The sequence below is a fragment of the Engystomops pustulosus genome, chromosome 1 (genome assembly GCF_040894005.1).
Source record: "Engystomops pustulosus chromosome 1, aEngPut4.maternal, whole genome shotgun sequence".
In the NCBI taxonomy this organism is placed as follows: Eukaryota; Metazoa; Chordata; class Amphibia; order Anura; family Leptodactylidae; genus Engystomops; species Engystomops pustulosus.
Genome location: NC_092411.1, coordinates 264,527,747 through 264,553,946, shown reverse-complemented (window position 1 = coordinate 264,553,946; position 26,200 = coordinate 264,527,747). Strand labels below are relative to the sequence as shown.

At 42.9% G+C, this 26,200-nt stretch overlaps 1 protein-coding gene across 2 annotated transcripts in view; it reads left to right on the top strand.

The window, feature by feature from the left end:
• Nucleotides 1-26,200, top strand: part of CC2D2A (coiled-coil and C2 domain containing 2A) — a 60,692-nt gene that overhangs the window by 8,374 nt on the left and 26,118 nt on the right. For both annotated transcript variants that reach the window (XM_072126063.1, XM_072126064.1), the window contains exons 4-16: nt 5,106-5,197; nt 6,921-7,022; nt 7,703-7,801; nt 9,736-9,924; nt 10,925-11,078; nt 13,128-13,264; nt 14,685-14,816; nt 15,423-15,632; nt 17,588-17,694; nt 21,539-21,679; nt 24,765-24,921; nt 25,234-25,466; nt 26,005-26,182. In XM_072126063.1, coding sequence (XP_071982164.1) covers nt 5,106-5,197; nt 6,921-7,022; nt 7,703-7,801; nt 9,736-9,924; nt 10,925-11,078; nt 13,128-13,264; nt 14,685-14,816; nt 15,423-15,632; nt 17,588-17,694; nt 21,539-21,679; nt 24,765-24,921; nt 25,234-25,466; nt 26,005-26,182 — 1,931 coding nt within the window. The remainder of the gene's footprint in view (nt 1-5,105; nt 5,198-6,920; nt 7,023-7,702; nt 7,802-9,735; nt 9,925-10,924; nt 11,079-13,127; nt 13,265-14,684; nt 14,817-15,422; nt 15,633-17,587; nt 17,695-21,538; nt 21,680-24,764; nt 24,922-25,233; nt 25,467-26,004; nt 26,183-26,200) is intronic.

Below are 26,200 nucleotides of genomic sequence, written 5' to 3'. Positions count from 1 at the left end.
GGGAACAGCGATCATAATATAATTATTTTCCTCTTAAACTTTAAAAAGCAGAAACAGGTGGGAAAATCGAAAACTTTGAATTTTAAGAGGGCTAATTTCCAGAAATTCAGGGCTGCAATACAGGATATAGACTGGGATCAGATACTGTCACATGGTGATACTAATGTTAAATGGGAGAAATTCAAATCTATCCTGGGTTTTTATACTTCTAAATTTATTCCAATAGGTAACAAGTATAGACGGGCTAGATTACACCCCGCGTGGCTTACAGCTACAGTTAAAAGGGCAATTAATGAGAAAAAGAGGGCATTTAAAAAATATAAATCTGACGGGTCACCTGAGGCTTTCAATACTTATAAAAAACTTACCAAAATCTGTAAAAAAGAAATAAAATCAGCCAAAATACAAAATGAAAGACAGGTGGCTAAAGATAGCAAAACAAATCCCAAGAAATTTTTTAGGTATATCAATGCAAAAAAAAATGGGTCACAACAGGTTGGACCCCTTTATTCTGAAAATGGGGCATCGGTGACTGGAGACCAGGAGAAGGCGGAGTTACTTAATGGGTTTTTTAGCTCCGTTTATACAATAGAAGAGAGAACTTCTGACTTGGGTGGTGCCAGTGCGGGTCATGGATCCTGTGATATACTAGGCTGGCTAAATGTAGACATTATCCAATCTAAGCTCAATAAAATCAATGTGTACAAAGCTCCTGGACCAGATGGGTTACACCCCAGAGTTCTTAAAGAACTCAGTTCTGTTATTGCTGTACCGCTGGCTAAAATCTTCAGGGATTCTGTAATGTCTGGTGTGGTGCCAAGTGACTGGCGCAAGGCAAATGTGGTGCCAATATATAAAAAGGGCTCTAGAACTTCGCCTGGCAATTACAGGCCTGTAAGCTTAACTTCCATTGTGGGGAAAGTATTGGAAGGGTTGGTAAAAGACTATATACTGGAGTATGTGACATCAAATAGTATAATAAGTGACAGCCAGCGAGGGTTTACTAAGAATAGAAGTTGTCAAACTAACCTTATCTGCTTCTATGAAGAGGTGAGCAGGTGTCTGGATGGAGGAGCAGCTGTGGATATTGTGTTCTTGGACTTTGCAAAGGCATTTGACACAGTCCCACATAGACGCCTGATGGGTAAAATTAGGGCTATTGGTTTGGCAGAAATCATTTGCAATTGGATTGAAAACTGGCTGAAGGATCGTATCCAGAGAGTTGTGGTCAATGATTCCTACTCGGAATGGTCACCAGTTATGAGTGGTGTACCTCAGGGTTCTGTGCTTGGCCCACTACTATTTAATATATTTATTAATGATATAGAGGTAGGAATTAATAGCACTGTGTCTATTTTTGCAGATGACACCAAACTGTGTAGTGTAATACAGTCTATGGAGGATGTTCATAGGCTGCAGGGTGACTTGGACAAACTGAATGTTTGGTCATCCACTTGGCAAATGAGGTTTAATGTGGATAAATGTAAGGTTATGCACCTGGGGGCCAATAATCCAAAGGCAAAATATGTCCTTGGGGGAGTAAATCTGGGAGAGTCCCTTGTTGAGAAGGACCTGGGGGTACTAGTAGATCATAAATTGAATAACAGCATGCAATGTCAATCAGCTGCCTCTAAAGCCAGTAGGATCTTGTCATGTATCAAAAGTGGTATGGACTCTCGTGATAGGGATGTAATATTACCACTATACAAGGCATTGGTTCGGCCTCACCTGGAATATGCTGTCCAGTTCTGGGCACCGGTCCATAAAAAGGATGCCCTGGAGCTGGAGAGGGTTCAACGTAGAGCCACAAAAATGATAAGGGGCATGGAGGGTCTTAGTTATGAGGAAAGATTAAAACAACTAGATTTATTTAGTCTGGAAAAGAGACGACTACGAGGGGACATGATTACTTTATATAAATATATGAATGGTCCATACAAAAAATATGGTGGTAAGTTGTTTCAGATTAAATCAAATCAAAAGACGAGGGGGCACTGTCTCCGTTTGGAGAAATCAAGGTTTAATCACCGGAGGCGACAGGGCTTTTTTACTATGAGAACGGTCAATCTGTGGAATAGTCTGCCTCATGCACTGGTCACAGCAGGGACAGCGGAGAGCTTCAAGAAGGGTCTAGATGCCTTTTTACACCTAAATAACATTGATGGTTATGTTATATAGAATTGTTTCCCCTAAATCCCTTCCTCATCCAATCCCTTCCCTTCCTTGGTTGAACTTGATGGACAAGTGTCTTTTTTCAACCGTAGAAACTATGAAACTATGAAACATTCTATATAACAATACAATGAGATGTCCTCATACACATGTATCTGCTTCATCCATAAAGTAAAACCTGTGTAAGATGTACTATTATATAATCTTACTAGACTTTTGGTCTTCATCAGCCAGAACTGAAATCTTCCTGGAGCAGATCTCCAAATTCTTCTGATTTGTATTGACCGGCTTTGTCATTAGATGCTTCCTAACAGCGTTACTAATCCCTTACATAGCGGAGGTGCAGGTAATACAGTGCCTGGTGTAAGGGAATGCTGGGAGATTACAGCTCTGAGGTCTGTAGAATCCTCATTCTAGCTGCAGACTACACAATGTAACAATGGAAGTATAGGAAAGTATCTCTGCCGATAATCCACGTTACATGTGGAGTTTTCCTTATGGAAGTTGATGACAAGTGAACATATGTTTCAAATAGTTTTTGAAAAATGAGGACATATGGATATCATAGAAGAGAATCCCACCTCAGGACCCCCAGAATATATAACCGCCTTGTAAGGGTCATTCTGTATCTGTCAGATGAATCTAGCCTTTGCATTACTATACATTGTTATACCTGTACTTGTAGTAATAGAAATGAGGGGCTTGTCCCGCTTCTCCCCATGTTGTCAAAGAGATTTTATCTACTCAATCTACAGGGATAATACACACAGTGATGTCACAGTACAGAGATAATACACACAGTGATGTCACAGTACAGAAATAATACACAGTGATGTCACAGTGCAGGGATAATACACACAGTGATGTCACAGTACAGAAATAATACACAGTGATGTCACAGTGCAGGGATAATACACACAGTGATGTCACAGTGCAGGGATAATACACACAGTGATGTCACAGTACAGGGATAATACACACAGTGATGTCACAGTGCAGGGATAATACACACAGTGATGTCACAGTACAGGGGTAATGCACACACTGATGTCACAGTATAGGGGTAATACACACAGTGATGTCACAGTACAGGGATAATACACACAGTGATGTCACAGTACAGGGATAATACACACAGTGATGTCACAGTGCAGGGATAATACACACAGTGATGTCACAGTACAGGGATAATACACACAGTGATGTCACAGTACAGGGATAATATACACAGTGATGTCACAGTACAGGGATAATACACACAGTGATGTCACAGTACAGGGATAATACACACAGTGATGTCACAGTACAGAGATAATACACACAGTGATGTCACAGTACAGGGATAATACACACAGTGATGTCACAGTACAGGGATAATACACACAGTGATGTCACAGCACAGGGATAATGCACACAGTGAGGTCACAGCACAGGGATAATGCACACTGTGATGTCACAGCACAGGGATAATGCACACGGTGATGTCACAGCACAGGGGTAATGCACATGGTGATGTCACAGCACAGGGGTAATGCACACGGTGATGTCACAGCACAGGGGTAATGCACACGGCGATGTCACAGCACAGGGGTAATGCACACGGCGATGTCACAGCACAGGGGTAATGCACACGGCGATGTCACAGCACAGGGGTAATGCACACGGCGATGTCACAGCACAGGGGTAATGCACACGGCGATGTCACAGCACAGGGGTAATGCACACGGCGATGTCACAGCACAGGGGTAATGCACACGGCGATGTCACAGCACAGGGGTAATGCACACGGCGATGTCACAGCACAGGGGTAATGCACACGGCGATGTCACAGCACAGGGGTAATGCACACGGCGATGTCACAGCACAGGGGTAATGCACACGGCGATGTCACAGCACAGGGGTAATGTACACGGCGATGTCACAGCACAGGGGTAATGTACACAGCGACATTAAGGTCCACATTGCATATTATGTGACATTTGCTTTCAATAATAATACTATAAATCATTGGAAACCAGACAGATATTTAGCACTAATACACCATATTTATCAATCAAAGTAATTTATTTGAAAAGCAGGTGCGTCAACACAGAGATACGTGGGAGGTAGGCTACATAATAGGGCCTATAGCAGTGGTGGCTAACCTATGGCACTGGTGCCAGAGGTGGCACTCAGAGCCCTTTCTGTGGGCACCCAGGCCATCACCAGAAATGACTCCAGGTATCTTCCTGCAGTCCCAGACAGCCCAGGACCTGCTGTGCAGCTATATTTTAAAGTGACAGCTCTACCTGGGACTACTGGAGGAGTGGGAAGGTGTGGACAGATCTGGATTATCATTGTAGCTCCTGCTCCGGCTCTGACAATTCTTCCTGATTATGGGACCCTGGAGGGAAGCTACAATGATCATCCAGATTTCTTCTATTTTCTGCTTTATTGGTGTCCTCATGGTGCTGGTATCAATGAAAGCGGTGACAGAGAAGGGAGTATAAATCACAAATTAAATTTCTGTGCTGGCACTTTGCGATAAATAAGTGGGTCCTGGTTGTAGTTTGGGCACTCGGCCTCTAAAAGGTTCGCCATCACTGGCCTATAGAATAGTGATGAATTTGACATCCCTGCAGTGCCCCCATAGGATGATTACAGTATACCACCCATGTATTACAATTTGGACTGTGGAGAACCAGGAGTTTACATGCTCATTTAATATAAGTGGTTCTTGAGTTTTTAGCTTTTCCAAATTGGCAGCCCATGTTGTATAAATAGTTTTTTTCAGCCGAGATGTTGTCTGTGCTTTAATTCCAAAACTGCATATGAACATTTTTCCGAACCAAAGTCAGATTTTTTTTTCTCATAGTTTCTGAAATAAAATAGTCTTGAAATAATAAAGTGAATTAAACCAGACCGCAGGGTCTAACCCAAGTAACCTGTTATAGGTTTGCCTCCATTAAATGTATCCACTACCAAGTCCAACTCTGCAGAAGCATCCATGAGAGAACGGCTCCGAGAAAAACTAAAAGCTGGAAGGGTAAGGAGATGTCTGGGCTTGTCTTGTTCTACGTGTGATTTTTTTTTTTTGGCTGTGATTTTGTTACTTTTTTTTTTTTAAGTCTACATCTGTCTTGAGTTAAAAATTCTAATCTTGGTTGTTTTGGTAATGTTTGATAGCCTTGACAATTACTAAACCTCACGTATCCACTTGCGGCCTCCTCCGCTTTCCCCTGTCCGCTCGCGGCCTCCTCCGCTTTCCCCTGTCCGCTCGCGGCCTCCTCCGCTCTCCCCTGTCCGCTCGCGGCCTCCACCGCTCTCCCCTGTCCGCTCGCGGCCTCCTCCGCTCTCCCCTGTCCGCTCGCGGCCTCCTCCGCTCTCCCCTGTCCGCTCGCGGCCTCCTCCGCTCTCTCCCCTGTCCGCTCGCGGCCTCCTCCGCTCTCTCCCCTGTCCGCTCGCGGCCTCCTCCGCTCTCTCCCCTGTCCGCTCCCGGCCTCCTCCGCTCTCCCCTGTCCGCTCGCGGCCTCCTCCGCTCTCCCCTGTCCTCTCGCGGCCTCCTCCGCTCTCCCCTGTCCTCTCGCGGCCTCCTCCGCTCTCCCCTGTCCTCTCGCGGCCTCCTCCGCTCTCCCCTGTCCTCTCGCGGCCTCCTCCGCTCTCCCCTGTCCTCTCGCGGCCTCCTCCGCTCTCCCCTGTCCTCTCACGGCCTCCTCCGCTCTCCCCTGTCCTCTAGCGGCCTCCTCCGCTCTCCCCTGTCCGCTCGCGGCCTCCTCCGCTCTCTTCTGTCCGCTCGCGGCCTCCTCCGCTCTCCCCTGTCCGCTCGCGGCCTCCTCCGCTCTCCCCTGTCCTCTCGCGGCCTCCTCCGCTCTCCCCTGTCCGCTCGCGGCCTCCTCCGCTCTCCCCTGTCCGCTCGCGGCCTCCACCGCTCTCCCCTGTCCGCTCGCGGCCTCCTCCGCTCTCCCCTGTCCGCTCGCGGTCTGTTGCCCCCTGCACTGCTCTGACAGAGTGCACCACGTTTTTTCTGGTGCACCATTAACATGGGGCGTGCGACACAGTTCTGTTGGACTTTGCATGAAAAATCTAGCGCATGTCCCAGTGAGCTCCGGAACACCCCTAATTTGTGTTGCATAGTGCTTAGTGCAGCTGCGCCACAAAAGGTTCAAGTGCAACACAAATGTGGTGCAGACACTTCTTAAATACCTGTGCGAGCAGTTTGCACTAGAAAGCAAGCACCTTAGTAAATGTGCCCCCATCTCTTGGGTGGTCTAAACACTTTTCAAGGTGCATCCATTGTCTCTGTTAGGGAGGGTCTTGCATTATAACTTTTTGGTCCCCGCTTTCCATTTATAACTAGTTGTCATTATTTTGACCCAAATGCTGTTACCAAGCCACCTCCATTCTTTATGACGGACAGACATTATCTGGTGTGTCCCGGGTCTTGTGTCAATGCTATCCCATTCTATCTGTGACTTTAAAATGACCCAATCCTCTAGAGATGTATTTATATACGATTTGTGTTTTTCTGATGATCCCAGACCAGAGGAGATTCAGTGCAGCCAAGTTATTTGTATACATATGTAATTGACCAGATATTCTCTGGTTAATTTCATCCCTCTCGAGTGATCATAAGAGCAAGTGCTGTCAGGGCTGATTTTATGTTTACAGCTGAATGTATGCACCAGAGCTTCATGAGACGTGATTCTGGTCAAATTGTTACAAACACTATGAGCATTTTTTTTCATTAATATTGAGATTCTGCCATGCAGTCTAAAGCCGAGAGTATTCTCCAGCAAGAGTCACCGGCTGTCTCACCACGAAGCCTGACTAGACCTCGCCTCACCGACACAGGGAGCAGGTTTGATGAAGAGGTGGGTACAGTGGGTTCATTTGGTAATGAAAATTGTCTTGCAACATTTTCCTTACTTAAATTTTGTGTACCATCTAAACCAGGGAGAAGAGCATTGTGGGTGTTTTAGGGGTTTTCACAGCAGTGTGGATACATGTTTGTAAGGCTCAGGTTGAGGCGAAATGGGAGTCGGGAAGGAAGTGGCCATGTGTTTTTTTCTTACCTCATGTAACCTTGTTTAACTTTGGAGTACTTCTTTTTGGCCATCTAGATTGTCTATCTGGTTGGCTGTATGCTATGCTATCACTTACTGTATACTAAGGAGGATTTAGAAGAAACTTGGTTGGACCATTGAAGGGAACATTTTGCCACACGGATAGCCTGAGAAAGTTCAAAATGGGACTTTTTTGCATATAGTGTGCGTGGCACGCTGGGGGCCACATACAAAGCTTCAGTTGGGGTCTAGAGGATAGACCACTGTCAACTATGTCATTCTTATGGTAATCCTATAAAATACCCTAAATATGGGTAGAGATCATTACATAGCTAGGTATTTCTTTTTTCTTCAACTGTATTTTTATTCTTCTTTTTTTTTTTAAATAAGGAACAAAAAAGAATCCAATGAACAAATTCCAAATATAATTTAAAGAGATAAAGTAGTACAGGTCCAATACAAGAGTATTTCTTATGTTCCCACCACAGGACGTCAACCCTTTACAGAAAGCAAAGGACGTAGAAGCTCAGTTGACTTCAAAAGTTAGATTCCGGGATGCTGTGAAGACCATTCAGAAGAAATCAAATGTGAGTCTACGATTCATTCATGTATTACCCTCTATGTTAATTTTGAGGTAATAGAGGAGGATCATTTCTTCATGATCCTCATCTCTTACCTAAGCAGAATCACAGAACACCCCTTGAATGGATTTAATACATTTTCCTTTTTTGTCATCCGTAAATGCCCAGAAAAATTAAAACAATCCAATATTTTCCATTAAGGAAATGGCTTAAAGGAAATCATAGAGGGACAATGGCTCATTATCATAATTTTAAAAGTTGATTTTAGAAGGAAGGAGGCCATAGATTAAAAAATAAAAGATTACCCAGGTCACGGTCCCTGGATCTATGAGTAAGGCTACATTCACACTAACGTATGGAGGACGTATATATGGCCGACGTATATACGGCCGATATACGTCCTCCATACACGTCAATGGGCACACGGCACCCTACGGGAGCGGTACGGTGCAGCAAACGTGCGGCACCGTACCGCTCCGTACCCGGAAAAAGATAGGACCTGTCCTATCTTTTGCCGTAATACGGCGCCGTGACCCATTACTTCCTATGGAGAGGGGCGGGGGTGAGCTGCGCTCACCTCCTCCTCCTCTCCCGTGCACTGCCGTTGCCCGCTACGGTACGGTACAGGCAGGCAACGGCAGTGTGAATGTAGCCTAAGTGTCCCTGGTTTATCATGATGAATTTTGATCGTAGATTTCCTTTAAAGGGAACCCGTCACCACTATTTTCACAAATACAGGTAGTGACAAGTTCCTATAGAGCTCTAATAACTATCTTATGACTTGTTTGTATATGTGTGTTAGTACATGTATGTTAGCATCTTACCTATATGTATATGTATAATTATGATCATGAATGGAGGTGTTGTTGCTGTCGTTGTGACAAGATCAATTTCCCCTATGGGGACAATAAAGCATTCTATTCTATCTGACACCCTGCTTGTAGCTAAAAAATATTCCCCTGAGATCCCCATATATTCAACTTTATAGTTTTATCTGGTAACTAAGCATGGCTACAGCGAGTCCAGGTGGGCGTGGCCTCCTCAGGCTGAATCCAGCAGCTCCTCCCCATCCCTATCTCTGTATGCTGCTATAATGTTATGTGACCAGGGTGACATCATCGCAGGTCCTATAGCTTTTGTTGCATTAGGAACTGTACACTAAGCATATATGTCATGAAATCACAGCATATTTTATCACATGAAATCACAGCAGGCTGCATGGAGAGGAGTAGGAGTCCATGGAGGCTGCTGTGATGGTTTTATGTGGTCAGATATGTACATGGGGTATAGTCTTCATATTAAGTAGCTCAAGGACCTTTGATGTTGTCACCCTGGTCACATGACATTAGGCCACGCCCCCTGTGGACTCGCTCCAAAGCTGCATAGATACCAGGCAAGATTATAACTCTGATTTTATGGGGATCTGAGGGAAACTACTTTTAGCTACAAGCAGGGTGTCAGATAGTTACTAGAGCTCTATAGGAACCTGCCACTACGGTACCTGTATTTGTGAAAATAATGGTGACGGGTTCCCTTTTGCCAAAATTTTGGCTTTGACAGGTTCCCATAGAGCCCTTAAAAAATCCCTGCTTTAAAATGAATAAAAAGTACTTTATCCTGGTATTTGGGCAGGGAATCTAGCGGGTTGAACTGGTTGTGCCCTGTACGGGCAAGTCGACCTACTCTCCTTCTCTCCTCCTCTTCTTTTAAGACCGTCTTCATAGGAAGGCTCACAGACTGACCAAAATGCCCACTTTTATGCACATTTTAACAATCCTCATCTACCCTTTGGGTCATTTTATGAAGTCAAGCAATGCACAGAGACATGACCAGTGTAATAGCCCTTTCTATATAATACTTCAGAAGTATCCGTCTTGTCATTGGCATTGTCCGAGTACTCTTAGAGGCCTGCTTGAATAAATTCCTTGATGTTCTTACAGGTCCCGGATGGATTTCCTACAGTTGAAGAATCCTTTAACTTTTTTACTTTGAACTTCGACCCTGAACCAGAAGGAGATACTGAGGAAGACCAAAGGAAATCTGAAGAACCCCAAAGAAAGGACCAAACGAGAGACTCTGGCTCAAGGGCAGAACAAGACCAGCCCGAGGAGGAGGGAGAAGAAGGAATGGTGGGTTTATTTAGAGATCTAGCCTAATGCTGTATCGGAGTCATCGCCAGTGATATAATGATCTTTTTTATAAATTTGGGCTTGTCAAACTTTCTCCAAAAATAACTTTGATCACACAGACTATAAAATGGAGAGATCTATCACCATGGTTGATGCTTGTTGATCTAATGGCACAAATTTAAACTATGTTATAAAGTTTTATACTACCTATTAATTGGTTTACTCTGTACCAGAACCCTTTTCCATTAAATTATGGGTCTGAAAACAGTAAATATGGTAAAATTCATGTAGGCCCAACTAGGGAAACCCAAAGCTTGGTGTAACTTCAATATAGAAGATAATGGGGGTCATTTACTAAGGGCCCGATTTGCGTTTTCCCGACGTGTTACCCGAATATTTCCGATTTGCGCCGATTTTCCCTGAATTGCCCCGGCATTTTGGCGCACGCGATCGGATTGTGGCGCATCGGCGCCGGCATGCACGCAATGGAAATCGGGGGGCGTGGCTGAACGAAAACCCGAAGGATTCGGAAAAACCTCCGCACTTAAAACAAAAAATGTGTCGCGAAAATTACACTTACCTTCACCAGGTATAGGCCGGTGAATTTCAGGGCATTCCAGCGCGCCTCTGGGGAACTTCAGCGCAGCAGCGCCACCTGGTGGACGGCGGAGGAACTGCCTTAGTGAATCCCGGCCGGACCCGAATCCACCGCAGAGAACGCGCCGCTGGATCGCGAACGGACCGGGTAAGTAAATCTGCCCCAATCTGTGAAGACATGCAGCCCAAAGTACTTAAACCATTTACCGTAATGTATAAATAAGGAATCTGAAATTTAATATAAGAAGTCTTATAAATTTTGACCACTTAATCCTTGATACCTTATCGACAGAATAATTCACTTACAGCATGAAGTAGATTTATTTCCTTCCCCTCGGGTCGCCTTTGTTCTTAAATTAGAGGAAAGTGCTTCCATGGATTTCACAAGGTGACATTGTTACAGGGAGAAGAGGAGTCCTTGGTTCCTGAGGACGACCTGTTTCTCATTGACCAGACGGCACGTGACTTCATAGAGATGACGGCTGCCGAATACGAAGGATATCACAGTCGGATGCAGAAAGAACGGGATGTTTTTTTCACACCCAGCTTTCGACAAGGTGATAACTGTGATATTCATTAGTGGTACCTATTTCTATACAGTATATGAGCCCCTAGAGCAGATACAAAGATAACAACAATATAGAGGACATGAAACTAAGTGGGGAATTTTTTTTGGGGGGGGGTTGGTTTAATTGAAACATTTTTAATTCTTTATTGCACCTTATGTAAGTTCATTTCACTTTTCTTGTGTTGTATGTTTAGTTTTTCCTGTTCTTGCAGGAGCAACTTTTGTGTTGGTGCGACTTTGTTGCAAATCGACATGGACACAAGCCATGTGAGGGCTTGTTCAGGACTGGACACTGCTGTATTTTTGGAAATATACATCTCAGGCCATGACCTGTATTTTTAAGCACTCTAGCCACACTCCAGGGTGATGACGACTTATCAGGTGGCGTTTGTGATGCATGTGGCGTTTGTGATGCATTTTTAGATGCTTTGCAGAAACGCATGTGTTCTACATGTTACAGTTTGGTTGGATAGAAAGTTTCTTTATTGCTGGAAGTGTAAGCACCTGTGTTAACATCTACACAGCTGCTTACACTTTCAGCAATGAAGAAAAACGCTTTCAAATCAGCCAAACGCATTGTAACATGTAAAATGCTTAAATTTCTGCATTGGGTTTAAAATCGCATCACAAACGCCACGTGTGACCGCACTCTAAAATGTACTAAACCTGGAAATTACAACTTACATAAACACACATGATGACTTTAAAAGTAACCAATACATTTTCAATAAAAATTATTTTAATTAAATAAAAAAAAGGAGCAGCCTGAACTTTCAATCCCTATCAGGTTTATCTGCAAAATTGTAAACATTTAAAATATGTAAACTAATTACAATATACAAGTTAAAACAGGAACCCAGTGGAAAAAAAACTGCCATATCCTGCCAGAAGCAGTATATCTACCTCATGTATTTATCTGATCACATGAAATCACAGCAGCTTCCATGGAAAATGGTAAGGAGTAAAAGTGCATGGATGCTGCTGTGATTTCATTTAGTCAGATATATGCATGGTGTACAGTTTGCTAATGTTAGCAGGCTAAAGGACCTGTGATGATGTCACCCTGGTAAAATGACATGCTCGGAAGAGGCATGGGACATGGGGAGGAGTAGATGGGAGAAACTAGCCGGTCAGGACAAGCTTTCTCTGATACCAGGGAATATAAGATAAAGATGATTTATGTGGATATAGGGGAAACAAAAAAAAACTATTGAAAGGTCATACCCTTTTGCAAATTCTAGCAATCAAAACGCCAGCTTAAAAAATTACGCCATACACAGCTCCGTACGCCAAAATACGAAAAATGTATTATCGTCCGAAGACGGTGTCTACATTTTTAAAAATGTATTAAAACACTATAAAACCTTTATAAATTTGGCATTGCTGTTATCGTACAAAGCCAAAGAATAAATTAGATGTATCATTTTTAGTTCACAGTGAAAGCTGTTAAAAGGAATCGCACATAAATTTGGCATGAATGCCTTTTTTTTGCCAATTTCACCACCTTAGATTTTTTTTTCATCTTCCCAGTACACGGTTAGAAATAACTAATACCGTCACTAAGAAATATCGTTAGTTACGCAGAGATTTAGCTTACTCACATTTTTACATGAAAAAATGAAAAAGATAATAATAATAATCTTTATATAGGGCCATCAAATCCCACAGCGCTTTACAAATCATACATTTTTGAAAGAGGGGAACAAAAAAAGAACGATAAAAGGCTATGACGGGGTTAATATAGGAAAAAAACTGTAATACAAGACACAAACCATGGGCGGTTGTGGTGCTGAATTTGGAAGACTGGAATCATGTTTTTGTAATCTTAGAACCTTTTTAAGGTTATTACTTTAGATCTAAAACAGACTCCAGAGCCTTAGTCCAGGCCACGTTCAGAATTAATCCTGTAGCGTAAGAGATTTTTAGGAAATGTCTGGAGAATCTAAGACACTACTCGGATTTAGAAGAAATATGAGAAGAACACAAAAAATGTAAAATAATAGAAGGTAAACTAAAACTCTTCTTGTTTTGAGTACAGTACCACCTAGCCAGAAGGTCCCGGAGAACATGCAGCCAAGATATCTGGAAGATGAAGGCTTGTACATTGGTGAGAGGCCAAACGTATCCCGGATCAACCAAAACCTTCTGGAGAATCGGATATTACAGCAGGATGAGGTACTATAATAACTAGATTTTGCATGTTTCAGAAGTATCGACCAATTGGGCAAAAAATAACTACAGTATGTAATCTAGTATAAGCTGACCCGAATATAAGCCGAGGCTCCTAATTTTACCACAAAAAACTGGGAAAACCTATTGACTTGATTATAAGCCTAGGGTGAGAGGGAAATGCATTGGTCATCGCCCACCCCCCAGTATATAGCCAGTCAGCTGCTGCCGCCAGTATATAGCCAGCACCCTGATCCAGTATATAGCCAGCCCCTGCATATAGCCAGCCATCCTTCCCCCTATTATACAGCCAGACTCGTTTGCCCAATTCAGAAAAAAAGAAATTCAATTCTCACCTTTCCAATGCCCACCGCAGGTCTTCGCTTCTTCCGTCCATCAGAGTGTGTTGCCAGCACACACAATGGTGCACGTTTACTAAGGGTCCGCGGACCGCATTTCCGTTGGGTTTCCTGACTATTTCTGTTTTGCGCCGTGTTTAACAGGGTTTTTGGCGCACGCGATCGGATTTTGGCACAATCTTTGGCGCCGACTTTCAGGCAACACAAATTGGGGGGGTGCCCCGTCAGACAACCCGACTGATTCGGACTAAGCGTGGGATTTAAAATTCAAATTGTGTCACAAGACATGCAATTACATGCACCGGGAAGAAGGAGGTGAACTCTGTGGACCTGAGCGGGGAAGCGACACATGCAGGATATCGGGCGCACGATCTTAGTGAATCGAGGCAGACTTCATCCTCGTCGGCCAACGCACCTTGGGGATCGTGCAGGGACCTGGTAAGTTAAATGTGCCGAGCTAGGGTTTTTCAGCAAATTTTTTGTGCTGAAAAACTCGGCTTATACTTGAGTATATACAGCATTTTTTTACAGAATTATTTCCACAAACTTCACTTGACATGGGCATCTAGCTTTACAGTTTAGCATTTCATGGCGGAACCAAGTTTGATGGACCCTTTTTACATACAATGTGGTCAGTCATTTGCTTTGTGATATTTGCAGTTTAGACGAGAAGCGAATGTGAACAGACTCTTGGCTTTCCCACCTTACTTACATGTACATTTTGATTTGATCTAGCTTGCATGTTTTTTGAAAACCTTCTCTCTGAACTAAGGTCCAGCCATGTTGAAATCCAACAACCTTATCATTCAAACCCTAACATCTACCGTTATGAGAATGTGAGGATATCACAATATGAATTTGAGGGTTGGCCACGCCACCATAAAGGGTGGCTTTGGTCAACATTGGTGTAATGTGTAAGGCCAGCTTAGTGTTTGGTCTAAAGCCTTTGTAATGATCATGTTTATGTAATCTGGCAAGTTCTTATAAGTTAGTTACTATGATCCAGTCTTGGTTCTGTAAGGTTAGTGTTATTTTCTTTATGTTTGCTATGTTTTTTATTCACCCAGGGAAAGAAGTGGTTTGGAGATGATGGGAACATTTTAGCTTTGCCTAATCCTATAAAAGCCTCCCCTACAAGACCTCCAATATTCACTCTGCATGAAGGGATAGACCCGGCCTTGGAGACCATATACGTAAAGGTACACAACGATATATAATGCGACTGATTCCTGACACGTGCAGGCATGCTGATTGTATTATCTTCTCCCCGTGGACACATTTATGCCGCTCCTCTTCCCATGTAATTGATCTGCCCTTCTCTGTCTTTCATTGTCTATATCCCCCGGAGCACGGTATTCATACTGGTAATTATAGCTCATTGTTTAGCTTCTGATTATATTACAGAACATGACTTTGTGTTGACTTTTCAGATTTTGTAGATTGACATTCCTCCTTTTTGTATCATATCTTAATCATATAGCCCATTGGATGTACATGGTTGGAGCTATAGCTGGTGTACAGATATCCGTGACACACTGGCCTAGAGGCTCCACTAAGAAAATCTCAAGACCATACAATTTACATCAAAAGTTGAGGTCTACATTGGGATGGGGAAAAAAAACGAGTTTATGGCCAACCATCATTGTTAGGATTTATACACTCAAAGAATCCAAGTCCGTATATCTTTTGTCATTGGCTTAGAAGACTATACAGAATGTTATTTCTAAATTATATTAATTCTCTCTTGAAATCTTCTCAAAACTGGACTTCAGAAGTTTTTTTTTTTGTCTATATTTCACTCAAAGGCTGTTCCTTCTAAGAAATCCCATCAGTACATGGTGGAGTCAAGTGGACTTCAAGGAGAGTTCCAATTGGATATTGATATTTCAGGCATTGTGTTTACCCATCACCCACTTTTTAGTAGAGAACATGTTCTAGCATCAAAGTTATCCCAACTTTATGATCAATATCTGGGAAGGAAGCAGAAGAATCTTTCCAACCTGCTGTCAGACAAGGTATGTGGAATCTTCTGAAGTGGTTGCTCTACCAAAGTGTGTATGAGGTTGCCTGTATAAATTTAAAGGGTTAGAACTCTAGTATTGCTCTGAAGCCCCATTTTTTTCATTGCACACTGACACATTGGGGGTCATTTACTAAGGGCCTGATTCGTGTTACCCGAATATTTTCGATTTGCGCCGATTTTCCCTGAATTGCCCCGGGATTTTGGCGCATGTGATCGGATTGTGGCGCATCGGCGCTGGCATGCACGCAATGGAAATCGGGGGGCGTGGACGAACGAAAACCCGACGGATTCGGAGAAACTGTCACATTTTTTAAAAATAATGTGTCGCGAAAATTGCACTTACCTTCACTCAGCCCGGCTCGGTTTACTCCAGTGCGTTCCGATGCTCTTCAGCGCAGCAGCGCCACCTGGTGGACGGCGGGGGAACTACCTTAGTGGATCGCCGGAAGACCCGAATCCACCGCAGAGAACGCGCCGCTGGATCGCGAATGGGCCGGGTAAGTAAATCTGCCCCAATAATTTCAGTGGCCCCCCCATGCACATGAACATGTTTTTTATGGTTCTGTGTAGAGGCTGCAGAAAACTCAGAGCAGGTGCTGCCCATATTTCTGTCCCAATACAGATGCCACAATATCCGCTAGTCATCCGTATTTTAGAATCGCTTGCTGGTCACAGCCTGTGACATGCTAGTGACAACATCTGCCAGCCTCATTGTTTTTTTATTGACTCCCAAAAACAGATGACTCTCAGACAGCTTTTCGGACCCAAGACTCAATGGGGCAAATTTACTTACCTGGTCCTGTCGCAATCCCGGATTCGGGCGGTCTGACGCATGATTCACGTAGCTCTTGCGCCCGAGTTCCTGCATGTGTTGCTTCCCGCCGAGGTCGGCCGGAGTTCACCTTCTTCTTCCCAGTGCTTGTAAGTGCGTGTCTTGCGGCACAATTCAAAATGTTAAATCCCGCGCGTAGTCCGAATCCGTCAGGTTGTCCGATGGCCCACCCCCTGATTTGTGTCACGTGCAAGCCGGCACGGATGCGCCAAAATCCGATCGCGTGCGACACAATCCCGTTAAATGCAAAACGGAAATCGCCAGGAAACCCGACGAAAATATGCTCCGTGGACCCTTAGTAAATGAGCCCAAATGGATTGTTTGCAGCACGAGGAGAGCTCAAGTTCCTGCGCCATCAGCCTTAGAATAAAAAGCATGAAGAGCTAAGCTAATTTCCTGATTTTTTTTCCAAGGAGCATTGCCTGAAAGACTTCCTAGTCCCAATGCGTCTTCATGTCTGGAACGATAACCAGTCCTCCCACACCAGAACTGAATTACAATAGAAACATTGACTAAGAACCTAGAATAGTTCATTGAAAGTACTTTTAGATTTTTAAGAGGTTGAGTTATATGTTTATAGATTTTGAAAGCGAACCTGTCACTAGGAATGTCACTTTTAGGTGGTGACAGGTTCCTTTCTCACCATTCTGAATTATTTCAGTACTTTAGAAACCTTTTATTCATATTACCTGCTAGCAGCTTGTCCTGAAACCTGGGAAGGGGGCAGCTGCACCAGCCTTTGTCTCACTCTCCTTATGCATCCTTCTTCTACTCCTCACTCATCCAGCTATCTGGTTGGTGTGGAAGAGAGGAATAATGCATCAAGGAGACTGAGACACAGACAGTTGTCCCTCTCCCAAGGATTCACCACAGGCTGATAGCAGGGAGCCAAGTAATGTGAAATAAAGTTTTATAAAGTACTGAAATGATTCAGCGTACGGATAAAAGCATTTATTAAATCCGCATAGCATAGGCTATTGGAATTTGTCACCAGCTTAAAAAAAATCCCATTCCTGGTGACGGGTTCCCTTTAAGAGCCCTTGAAATGGATTAAGATTTTTTACTGAAATAGTTAATTTTTTTTTTCCCTTATTCTTTATTTTACTGTGATAAAGTTACATGCACTGAGGAATGCAGTACAGAACATCTCCTCTGGGGGCGCTGGTCATTTCTCCAGCTCAGTGACTGAACAGAGTATTTCTGAATATAAAGTGGAAATCAGGTAAATTATTCCCCTTATGTTTTACTCATTCCAGTTATTGGAATATTTTCCTACAAGGACTAATATATAACTATTTTTTATTGTGATTTTTTTTTTTTAATTGTACAGACTAAAAAAAAATATTGCCTGTGACTTAATTCTTAACGTGCCTGAATTTTTAAGTACCGTATATGCTCGAGTATAAGCCGGGGCCCCTATTTTTACCACAAAAACCTGGTAAAAGCTATATATTTTTTACTCGAGTATAAGCAGAGTTTGGGTTTTCAGCACATTTTTTGTGCTGAAAAACTAGGCTTATACTCGAGTATAAATTGGAATTATTTCCAGGTATCCCCAACCTTGGAGCTCCTACTGTGTGTTAGAGGCATCTGCCTTCCATTGATCCCACATGGCGGAGCTCTCAGGCTTCACTTCCAGTACATTACCTCATAGAGAGTCTTGTAAAATCCTGGAAATGTGACATATTGAGGAGCAATGGTTTCACTTATATGTGACTTCACTTTGGGTATAATAAACTAGACACGACTAATTGGAATCATACCATTGGACGGGCATTGGGCTGTAATGAAAATCATATCTTTTTTCAGATTTTTTTTTTTTCCAATATATTTTGTTACCAATAATAAAGGAGCTGCTGGACAGTAGTGAATGAGGTCTATGCTCTACAGAAATGAATTATTATTTTTTCTTTTAATTTAAAATTTGCCTAAAAATGCCTGAATGACTAATGCAAAAAAAAAAAAAAAAAAAAAAGCCATATGATATTACAATGCAGTTGAAAATACACTATTGACAAAAAGATACATTCATCATTTTAGATTGTTTAAACAATGAATACGTATAAATTGGTTGTCGCCATAATTCCATGGCAATGTACGTAAATTTTATAATTATAATATAATTTAATTATAATTATAATGTAATTATATTTTATTACATTTTCCACAGTGTAACATAGTATAATATAATAGTAGAACAAGCAATTTGACCCTTTGGGCCACATTACACTTATAACACATTAGCAAAGCTATGATTACAGCTTGAAATACAGTACACACTTTCCTTGCTTGGTTTTATACATAAAGATATTTTGAACTTTAGAAAGATTGTCATAAAAAATCTGCAACCCATCCCGTAAAAAAGAAGACGGTTCAAGTAAGAAAAAAAGACCATAAAAGAAAACCAATGTGAGCAATAAATACTAAAAAAATACTAGTTGATTCAGTGCTTTAAGGGCTTAAAGCAGGGGTCTCAAACTCGTGGCCCGCGGGCCAACTGTGGCCCGCGGGACAATATTTTGCGGCCCCCACCTGGAAAAGCACCGCCCACCGTGTATTCACGGCGGCGGTCAGGTCACGCTGCATGGAGAGGGCTCACGGGCTGAGCCCTCTCCATAGCCGGTAAGTCTTTGCTGCATATTGCAGCAAAGGCTTACCGGTAACACCCGCGATCGGTGCTAGCACCGATCGCGGGTGTTTGCACAGCGATAGCTGCCGGCAAAGCTGTCAGCAGCCTCAAAAAGATAGCGGCGCATGGGCGCCGCCATCTTACCTGGGATCGCCGCTCCCCGTGACGTCATCGGGGGGCGGCGATCCGTCTCCATAGCCTCGGGTCTTCGGTCTCCCATTCCCTAGAACTGACATAAATATAAATAAACAGTAAAAATCATAAACACATTAGGTATCGAAGCGTCCGAAAATGCCCGATCAAAATATGATAACAGTTTTTCACTGCTTTTAACCCCGTAACGGAAAATAGCGCCATTTTGAAAAATATAAAAAATCTATAAAAAGTGATCAGTACAAAAGGTCGTACAGTCCTAAAAATGATATCATTGAAAATATTATCAAATTTCGCAAAAAAATACACCACCCACAGCTCCGTACACTAAAGTATGAAAAAATTATTAGCGCCAGAATTTGGCAAAATCAAAAAAATAAGTTTTGTACAGGAGGTTTTAATTTTTGTAAAAAACATTATAAAACCTATACAAATTTGGTATCCCCTTAATCGCACCGACCCAAAGAATAAAGTAGACATGTCATTTGGGGCGCTTGGTGAAAGACGTAATATCCAAGCCCACAAGAAAATGGCGCAAATGCGTTTTTTCACCATTTTCATTGCATTTGGAATTTTTTTCCCGCTTCCAAGTACATGGCATGGAATATTAAATACCATCACTGTGAAGTGCAATTTGTTACGCAGAAAACAAGCCCTCACACAGCTCTTTACGTGTAAAAATAAAAAAGTTATAGATTTTTGAAGGTGGGGAGTGAAAAATGGACATGAAAAAACAGGAAAGGGCCCGTAACCGGTTAATCCCCTTCCCTCCGGTACTTGAAGAAGATGAAGTCGCCGCTCTGAACGCCCTTGGTGCAGGTCAGAGCGGCGACTTCATCTTCTTCGATGGGAGGGACAAGGGGAGGCAAGTACCGGGGGGGAGGGGGGGATGGAGTGTCCCTGACTGGGCTCAGTGCGGTAGGAGCTTGGGACCCCTCGGTGCACAGGACGCGTTCATAGAGAAAAAACATGTCTCCCAGCTCGGGGCTTTCCTTGCGCTGGGAGACGCCATGACATTTGAATCTGAATAATGCTATTTTGTAAGTGCATTTTGTGTGGAAAACTTGATGCGGCCCAGCCTTACCCAGAATCTACCTCAAGCGGCCCCCAGGTAAATTGAGTTTGAGACCCCTGGCTTAAAGTTTGTAGGAAGTTGAGGTACATTTCAGACCACTGGTCAGTCACTGTCTTTTATATATATATTTTTTTAAAGATTTTATTTTTCATTTTTCAAAATTACATTGCGCAAAAGGCAACAACATCCGCCTCAGGGAAGTATAAGACACAATCATAGTTAGGGTTAGCAGTACCAAGATATCACTATTGGAGAAATACATCGGTCAGTAATGCAATAACAAACCCGTATATATATTGCCTCACAGGAGGCATCCCCCTCCCCAAAGCGGAGAACACTCATTCACTCTCTCATTCACACCTCACACACACAGAGCTATCCCTCCTCCTCTACTGAAGTCGTCTGAGCAGAGTCATCCACACGTCCCAGATCAAGGAAAACCGGTCTGGAGCACCTCTAGCAGTGTAAGTGAGTTTGTACATTGGAAGTTCCACATTAATCGGCGAAATCCATTTGGCCAACGTGGGGAGCTTAGGAGGCTTCCAATTCAGCAAGATAACCTTCCTACCATAAAACATTAGCAGCCAGAACAAAACCCTCTCAAATTTTGCTTGGAGGACGTCTCATACTAGGCCCAGGAGACACACCGGAGGGGAGCATACACCCAGAAGACCCAGACGTGGTCAGTCACTGTTGATACTTTTGCTTCCAAAGGGGTTGTACCAAGTTAATTCGTGATGATGCAACTTTTGGGACACCAAGATCAGGAGATTGGAATCCCCAGCAATCTGGAGAACAGGGGTCCCATATTCGGCTAGAGTTGCAGCTCCATTCTGTAGTTTGGAAGTGTTTGGAATTTTCAGATCACATCACTCGGTTATTTCAGGATCCCGTTCCCAGGATTACTGGGGGTCTGTTCTCATGATCTTTGTGGATCCCAACAGTCAAAAACCTACCAATCATCTTCCTATACTATCTTGTGGTTTAGGGAGAACTTTCAAACTTGCTACAACCCCTTTAAGGAGGTGGTTAAGACTTGTAGAGTATATCAATGCATTAAAATCCACTATGCTATGTCTTAGTCATGTACAGGCAAGTATTGCTTCATTATTTTTATTTGGAGTTTCACCAAGCAATTTTGGCGTCTACAATTGTTTGTTTTTGTATGCACAGTACTGTCTTTTTTATGATAATTTTTTGGCATTTCAGGCAAACAAGGAAATATCGAGATGCAGAACAGGAAAGGGACCGTATTCTCCTCAAGTCCCTGATCAAAGTTTGGAAAGAGATAAAGTCCTTACGTGATTTCCAGAAGTTCACCAACACCCCAGTGAAACTCTACCTGAGAAAGTACGTAGCGGTGACAAGTGACTTGGATTTGACTTCAGACGAGGAATTTTCACATTCGTTTTCTGGTTTAGGGATTAGGATTAGGGATGATAGAGATGCATGTGCCTTCTGGTAGAATGTATTGCGATGACAAGTAGATTTATCATATGGGTGAGCGGTCATGAAGCTGTTGTGATAACTTTAATTGCTGGGTAACCTAATGCTTAAAGAGGATCTTTCACTAACTCAAGCATGTGATGATGAACCTACCATAATGTAGGGGGTCCTACACAGATCCCGGGGCAGTTTGAATTTCCTTTCTAGCACCTACGGTTGCTGAGATATCAGCCCAGGTAATCCTCTGACCACTGTAATCCTCTCCGCTGTCAGAGAGGTGGTGCTAGGACATGTTAATGTCTCAGTGTTAGGCTACAGTCACACGATGTATGCTCGCCGTACCGTAGTACGGCGGGCATACATCGGCGCTGCGGAGAGGAGCAGGGGATGAGCGCAGCTCACCCCCGCCCCTCTCAATAGCGTTACATGGCGCACGGCGCCGTATTACGGGAAAAGATAGGACAGGTCCTATCTTTTTCCCGGGTACGGAGCGGTGCGGCACCGTACCGCTCCCGTAGGGCGCCGTGCGCCCATTGCCGTCTATGGAGGACGTATATCGGCCGTATATACGTCCTCCATACGGTAGTGTGAATATAGCCTTACAGAATATTAGCATAATGCTTGCCCCCTCCTCCTCTCCAGCACATTCTCTCCAACAGCGGAGAGGATTATAACTGTCTGATACCAGGACTTATATCTCCGCAACTGTGAGGTCTGGAAAGAAAATTCAAAGTGCCCCTGAATCTGTGTAGTAGCCCCTACAGTATGTATCTTAATGTCTAAGGTGGTGAAAGATTCCCTTTAAAACATGTTCAAGTCGCATCAACGCCTTCACTACTCTTATGTTTCGTTGTTACAATAGAGAATTGTGCAGAATTATGACTTTGGGATCAGCCATGATTTTGCTTTTGAGCTTCTTATGATAATTCCATCTCTATCCTTTAGAAACACATGGATTGAGCTAGTTTAATCCTTTAAAGTTCACCTGTCACCAGATTTTAATCCATTATACTACCAGCCCCCACTAGTAGGGTGTTAAATGTCCTTTTTAGATTTTTTTCTTTTATGTATCTCCTACTTTTACCTATAAAACAAATCTCCTCCAAAGTCATGTAAAAATGAGCAGGGAAGAGATGAGCCAAGTTTAGAGGCTGCACAGGGAGTTGATCCTATCTTCTGTTCTGTAGTACCTACAAACATGTTTTTGGTATCATATTAAATGTAAGAATCTCCTCTTTCAAATCACATCAGACTTGTGAATTTTTTTCTCCAACTCGCATTTTTGACTATGTATTTAGTAGCCTGTATCTTCTGCTCTGCAGCAGAACTGCAAATCTGATGTGTTCTACAAGATGAGATTCTTATCTTTAAAATCTTTGTAGGTACTAAAGAAAGTTTTGATATCATGGAGGTGGAGAAGTGTTGTGAACATTTTTCTAAAATTTTTCATTAAGAAATTCTCATTAGTTTGTTAAGGAACAGACTGAAAAGTGCTCCTGAGCTTCAATGTTACAAATCTATCTACAGGATCCCAAACTCTCTTCTTCTGTTGTTTACACAGCCGTGAGTGAGTGTTAACCCTTTCTTCTCTCCCCCTGGCTGTAATATGCTATGAGAACTATATTCATTAAGTTGAAAGTGAAAGGGTGAATCCTCCCTTCTCAGAGCTGTTTAACCAAACACACGGAAAATAGATGTGAGCTCATGGAGCCGCCATAGACACACACAACTGATGGTTACAGGGCTATGCTATTGGACCCTATTCCATTCTAATTAAAGTTATACCCTTTCCAGAAGATCGTGGCTACCAAGCTGATCAGTAAAGGTCCAACTTTTGGGACCACCAGCTTTCATGAGAAAGGGACCCCCAGCAATCCAGAGAATGGGGGTTCTGTTCTCGCTGATAGTTGTAGCGGTAGGGTCGGCATGCGTCCTACTGCTCTACATATTAGTGCCAGAAATTGTACCTATAAGATGGTGAACAAGAGTGATGTAGGTAGCTGAACGCAGTGCTCAGCTATTTCCAACACTACCATGGCAGGACACATTGGGGTAGATTTACTTACCCGGTACTGACACAATCCCGCGGTGTGTTGTCCGACGAAGATTTGGGTCTGCCACGATTCACTAAGATTGTGAGCCCGAGTTCCTGCAGGTGTTGCTGCTGCACCGAGGTCCGCCGAAGTTCAACTTCTTCTTCCTGGTGCATGTAAGTGCTTGATCTTGCTACACAATTGTTTTTTAAATTCTGCGGGTTTGTCCGAATCAGTCGGGTTGTTCGGCGACCACGCCCCCTATTTCTGTTGCGCGCAAGCCGGCGCCGATCACGTGCGCCACAATCTGATCGCGTGCACCAAAAACCTGGGGCAATTCGGCGCAAAACGGAAATATTCGGGAAACCCGACAAAAGTGTGGCGTTCGGACCCTTAGTAAATGAGCCCCATTGTCAAGCTATTGCTCAATCAATTAGTAAGGACTGAACCCCCATTTTTTGGATTGGGGGGGTTCCAGATGTTGTGTCCATACTAATCAGTTTGCTCTCCCCTGTACTGCAAACGGATAACGTAAACTATGGGTACAATCCCTTTAATTGAGATTGAAAAGGTCTATACAGTCAGCAGTGTATAGTCGTGTAGCTTTAGATCATTTGTTGTGGTTTTCATAAATTCTTTTGTGTTGATGCTCCTCCATGTGTGAAGCAGAACATGAGATCACAAATGCTGGAGCCAATGTTCCCATATTGTATGACCGCTGCATCAGAATAAATCTTCAGCCATTGTCCTCAGATGTGCACAAGTATTGAGCAGAGGACAGGATGCCATATTTACATGCATTGCATTAATTATGTTGGTGAAAAAAAATTATTTCCTAAACGGTTTTTCGAAGACTTTGCCAACATAGTCACATGTGTCAAGCGGTGAAGGAATGGGTAGCACCAAACAATGCCAAGAAATCCAGATATTGAAATTAAAACATATTTTGTTTTCAGGGAAGAAGTTAATAGAAAAGCTGATGAAGAAGCCTACGAAGCTGAAATTCAAGCCGAAATAAATGAGTTAAGGGAAGAACATTCGGAGGAGTATGAGAAGAGCTTGAAGGAATACAAAAATCATCTTCAGCAATGGAAGGCATGGAAAAGGGCCCAGGTATAAAATACCTTGTCATGCCCCATCCCCAAGCCAGCCTTATCTTGAATAACTTAATAAGTTCTCTAGGAGGTGTGGCCTTCAAAGGAAGACAAGCTGGATAGTGTTGTGTATGCATGTAAGGGTCCAGAACATCACACACCCCTTATATGAGGTGTCACCAAGGGCTATATTGTCATGTTGTGGCTTGGATTTGGATGTCTCTTTGATGGTTCGACCTGCACAGAACACAATCGGTTGGACATACACCATTGTATACATTTTTGTGCTGTATGTTACTCTATGTTTATATCTTATATAATATGTACATAGAAATTGAAGACTAAAAAGAAAAAGGAAGGTGTAGAAGATGAGAATGAGGCAGATGGTGAATATCTTGGAGAAGAACCCACCAAACCCTTCCCCCCTGCTCCAGTAGACAGACAAGAGGTAGAGCTACAGGTTCGCGATAAGGCAGCTAACATCCGGAGGAGACCGGGAGAACCTATTCTACATCCTGAACTGAGCCTTTCGGGAGCCATCACCCCTAACAACATGTGTCCTAGGTATCGTAAGTTATTGATCAGTATTATATGTCTAGTGCATTTCGGGCCAATTGGCTCTTGTAGAGACTTGAGCGATGAGTAATGTCTCATTAGTTCTAAAAATTGTTGACCTTCATGTTAGGCCCATATGTTTACCATAAAAAAAAGACCACGTATTCATATAGAACATAGATACTGATGTTTGTCCAACTATGATTTTTATGGTAAGGCAAACCATAGCCTTGGAGAAGACAGAATACAGTTGCAGGTGAAGGATGAAGCTTTCACCACCTCAACCATTTGATTTTTTTTTTTGCGTCCTGTCATCAGTCTGCTCCAGTTTAGGACCATATATCCTGCCAAAACCAACACCATTGATTTATTAAGATACGGCAGGCTTCCCATAGCTACTGAGGGGCAGTTCAATAGTGATATTGGTGAAAGGGGAAGTAGTTTCTCCTTCTTTTCGGGTTTTAAAAAACAAAATATAGAAATATGTTTATTGTTCTTTTTTCTGTTTTTAATTCATAAAATAAGACGCAGATCCTTCCCATTACAGGGTAGAAGTCTTGAGACGTGAAGATCTTCAGAAGCACTCATTGTTCATCAAGATCCTTTTCAACAATAAAGAAGTTTCCAGAACTGTGACAAACCGCCTGGGGTCAGATTTCAGGATTCATTTTGGTCAGATCTTCAATTTGCAGATTTATAACTGGCCAGAAAGCATAAAGCTACAGGTACTCATGACCATCTAT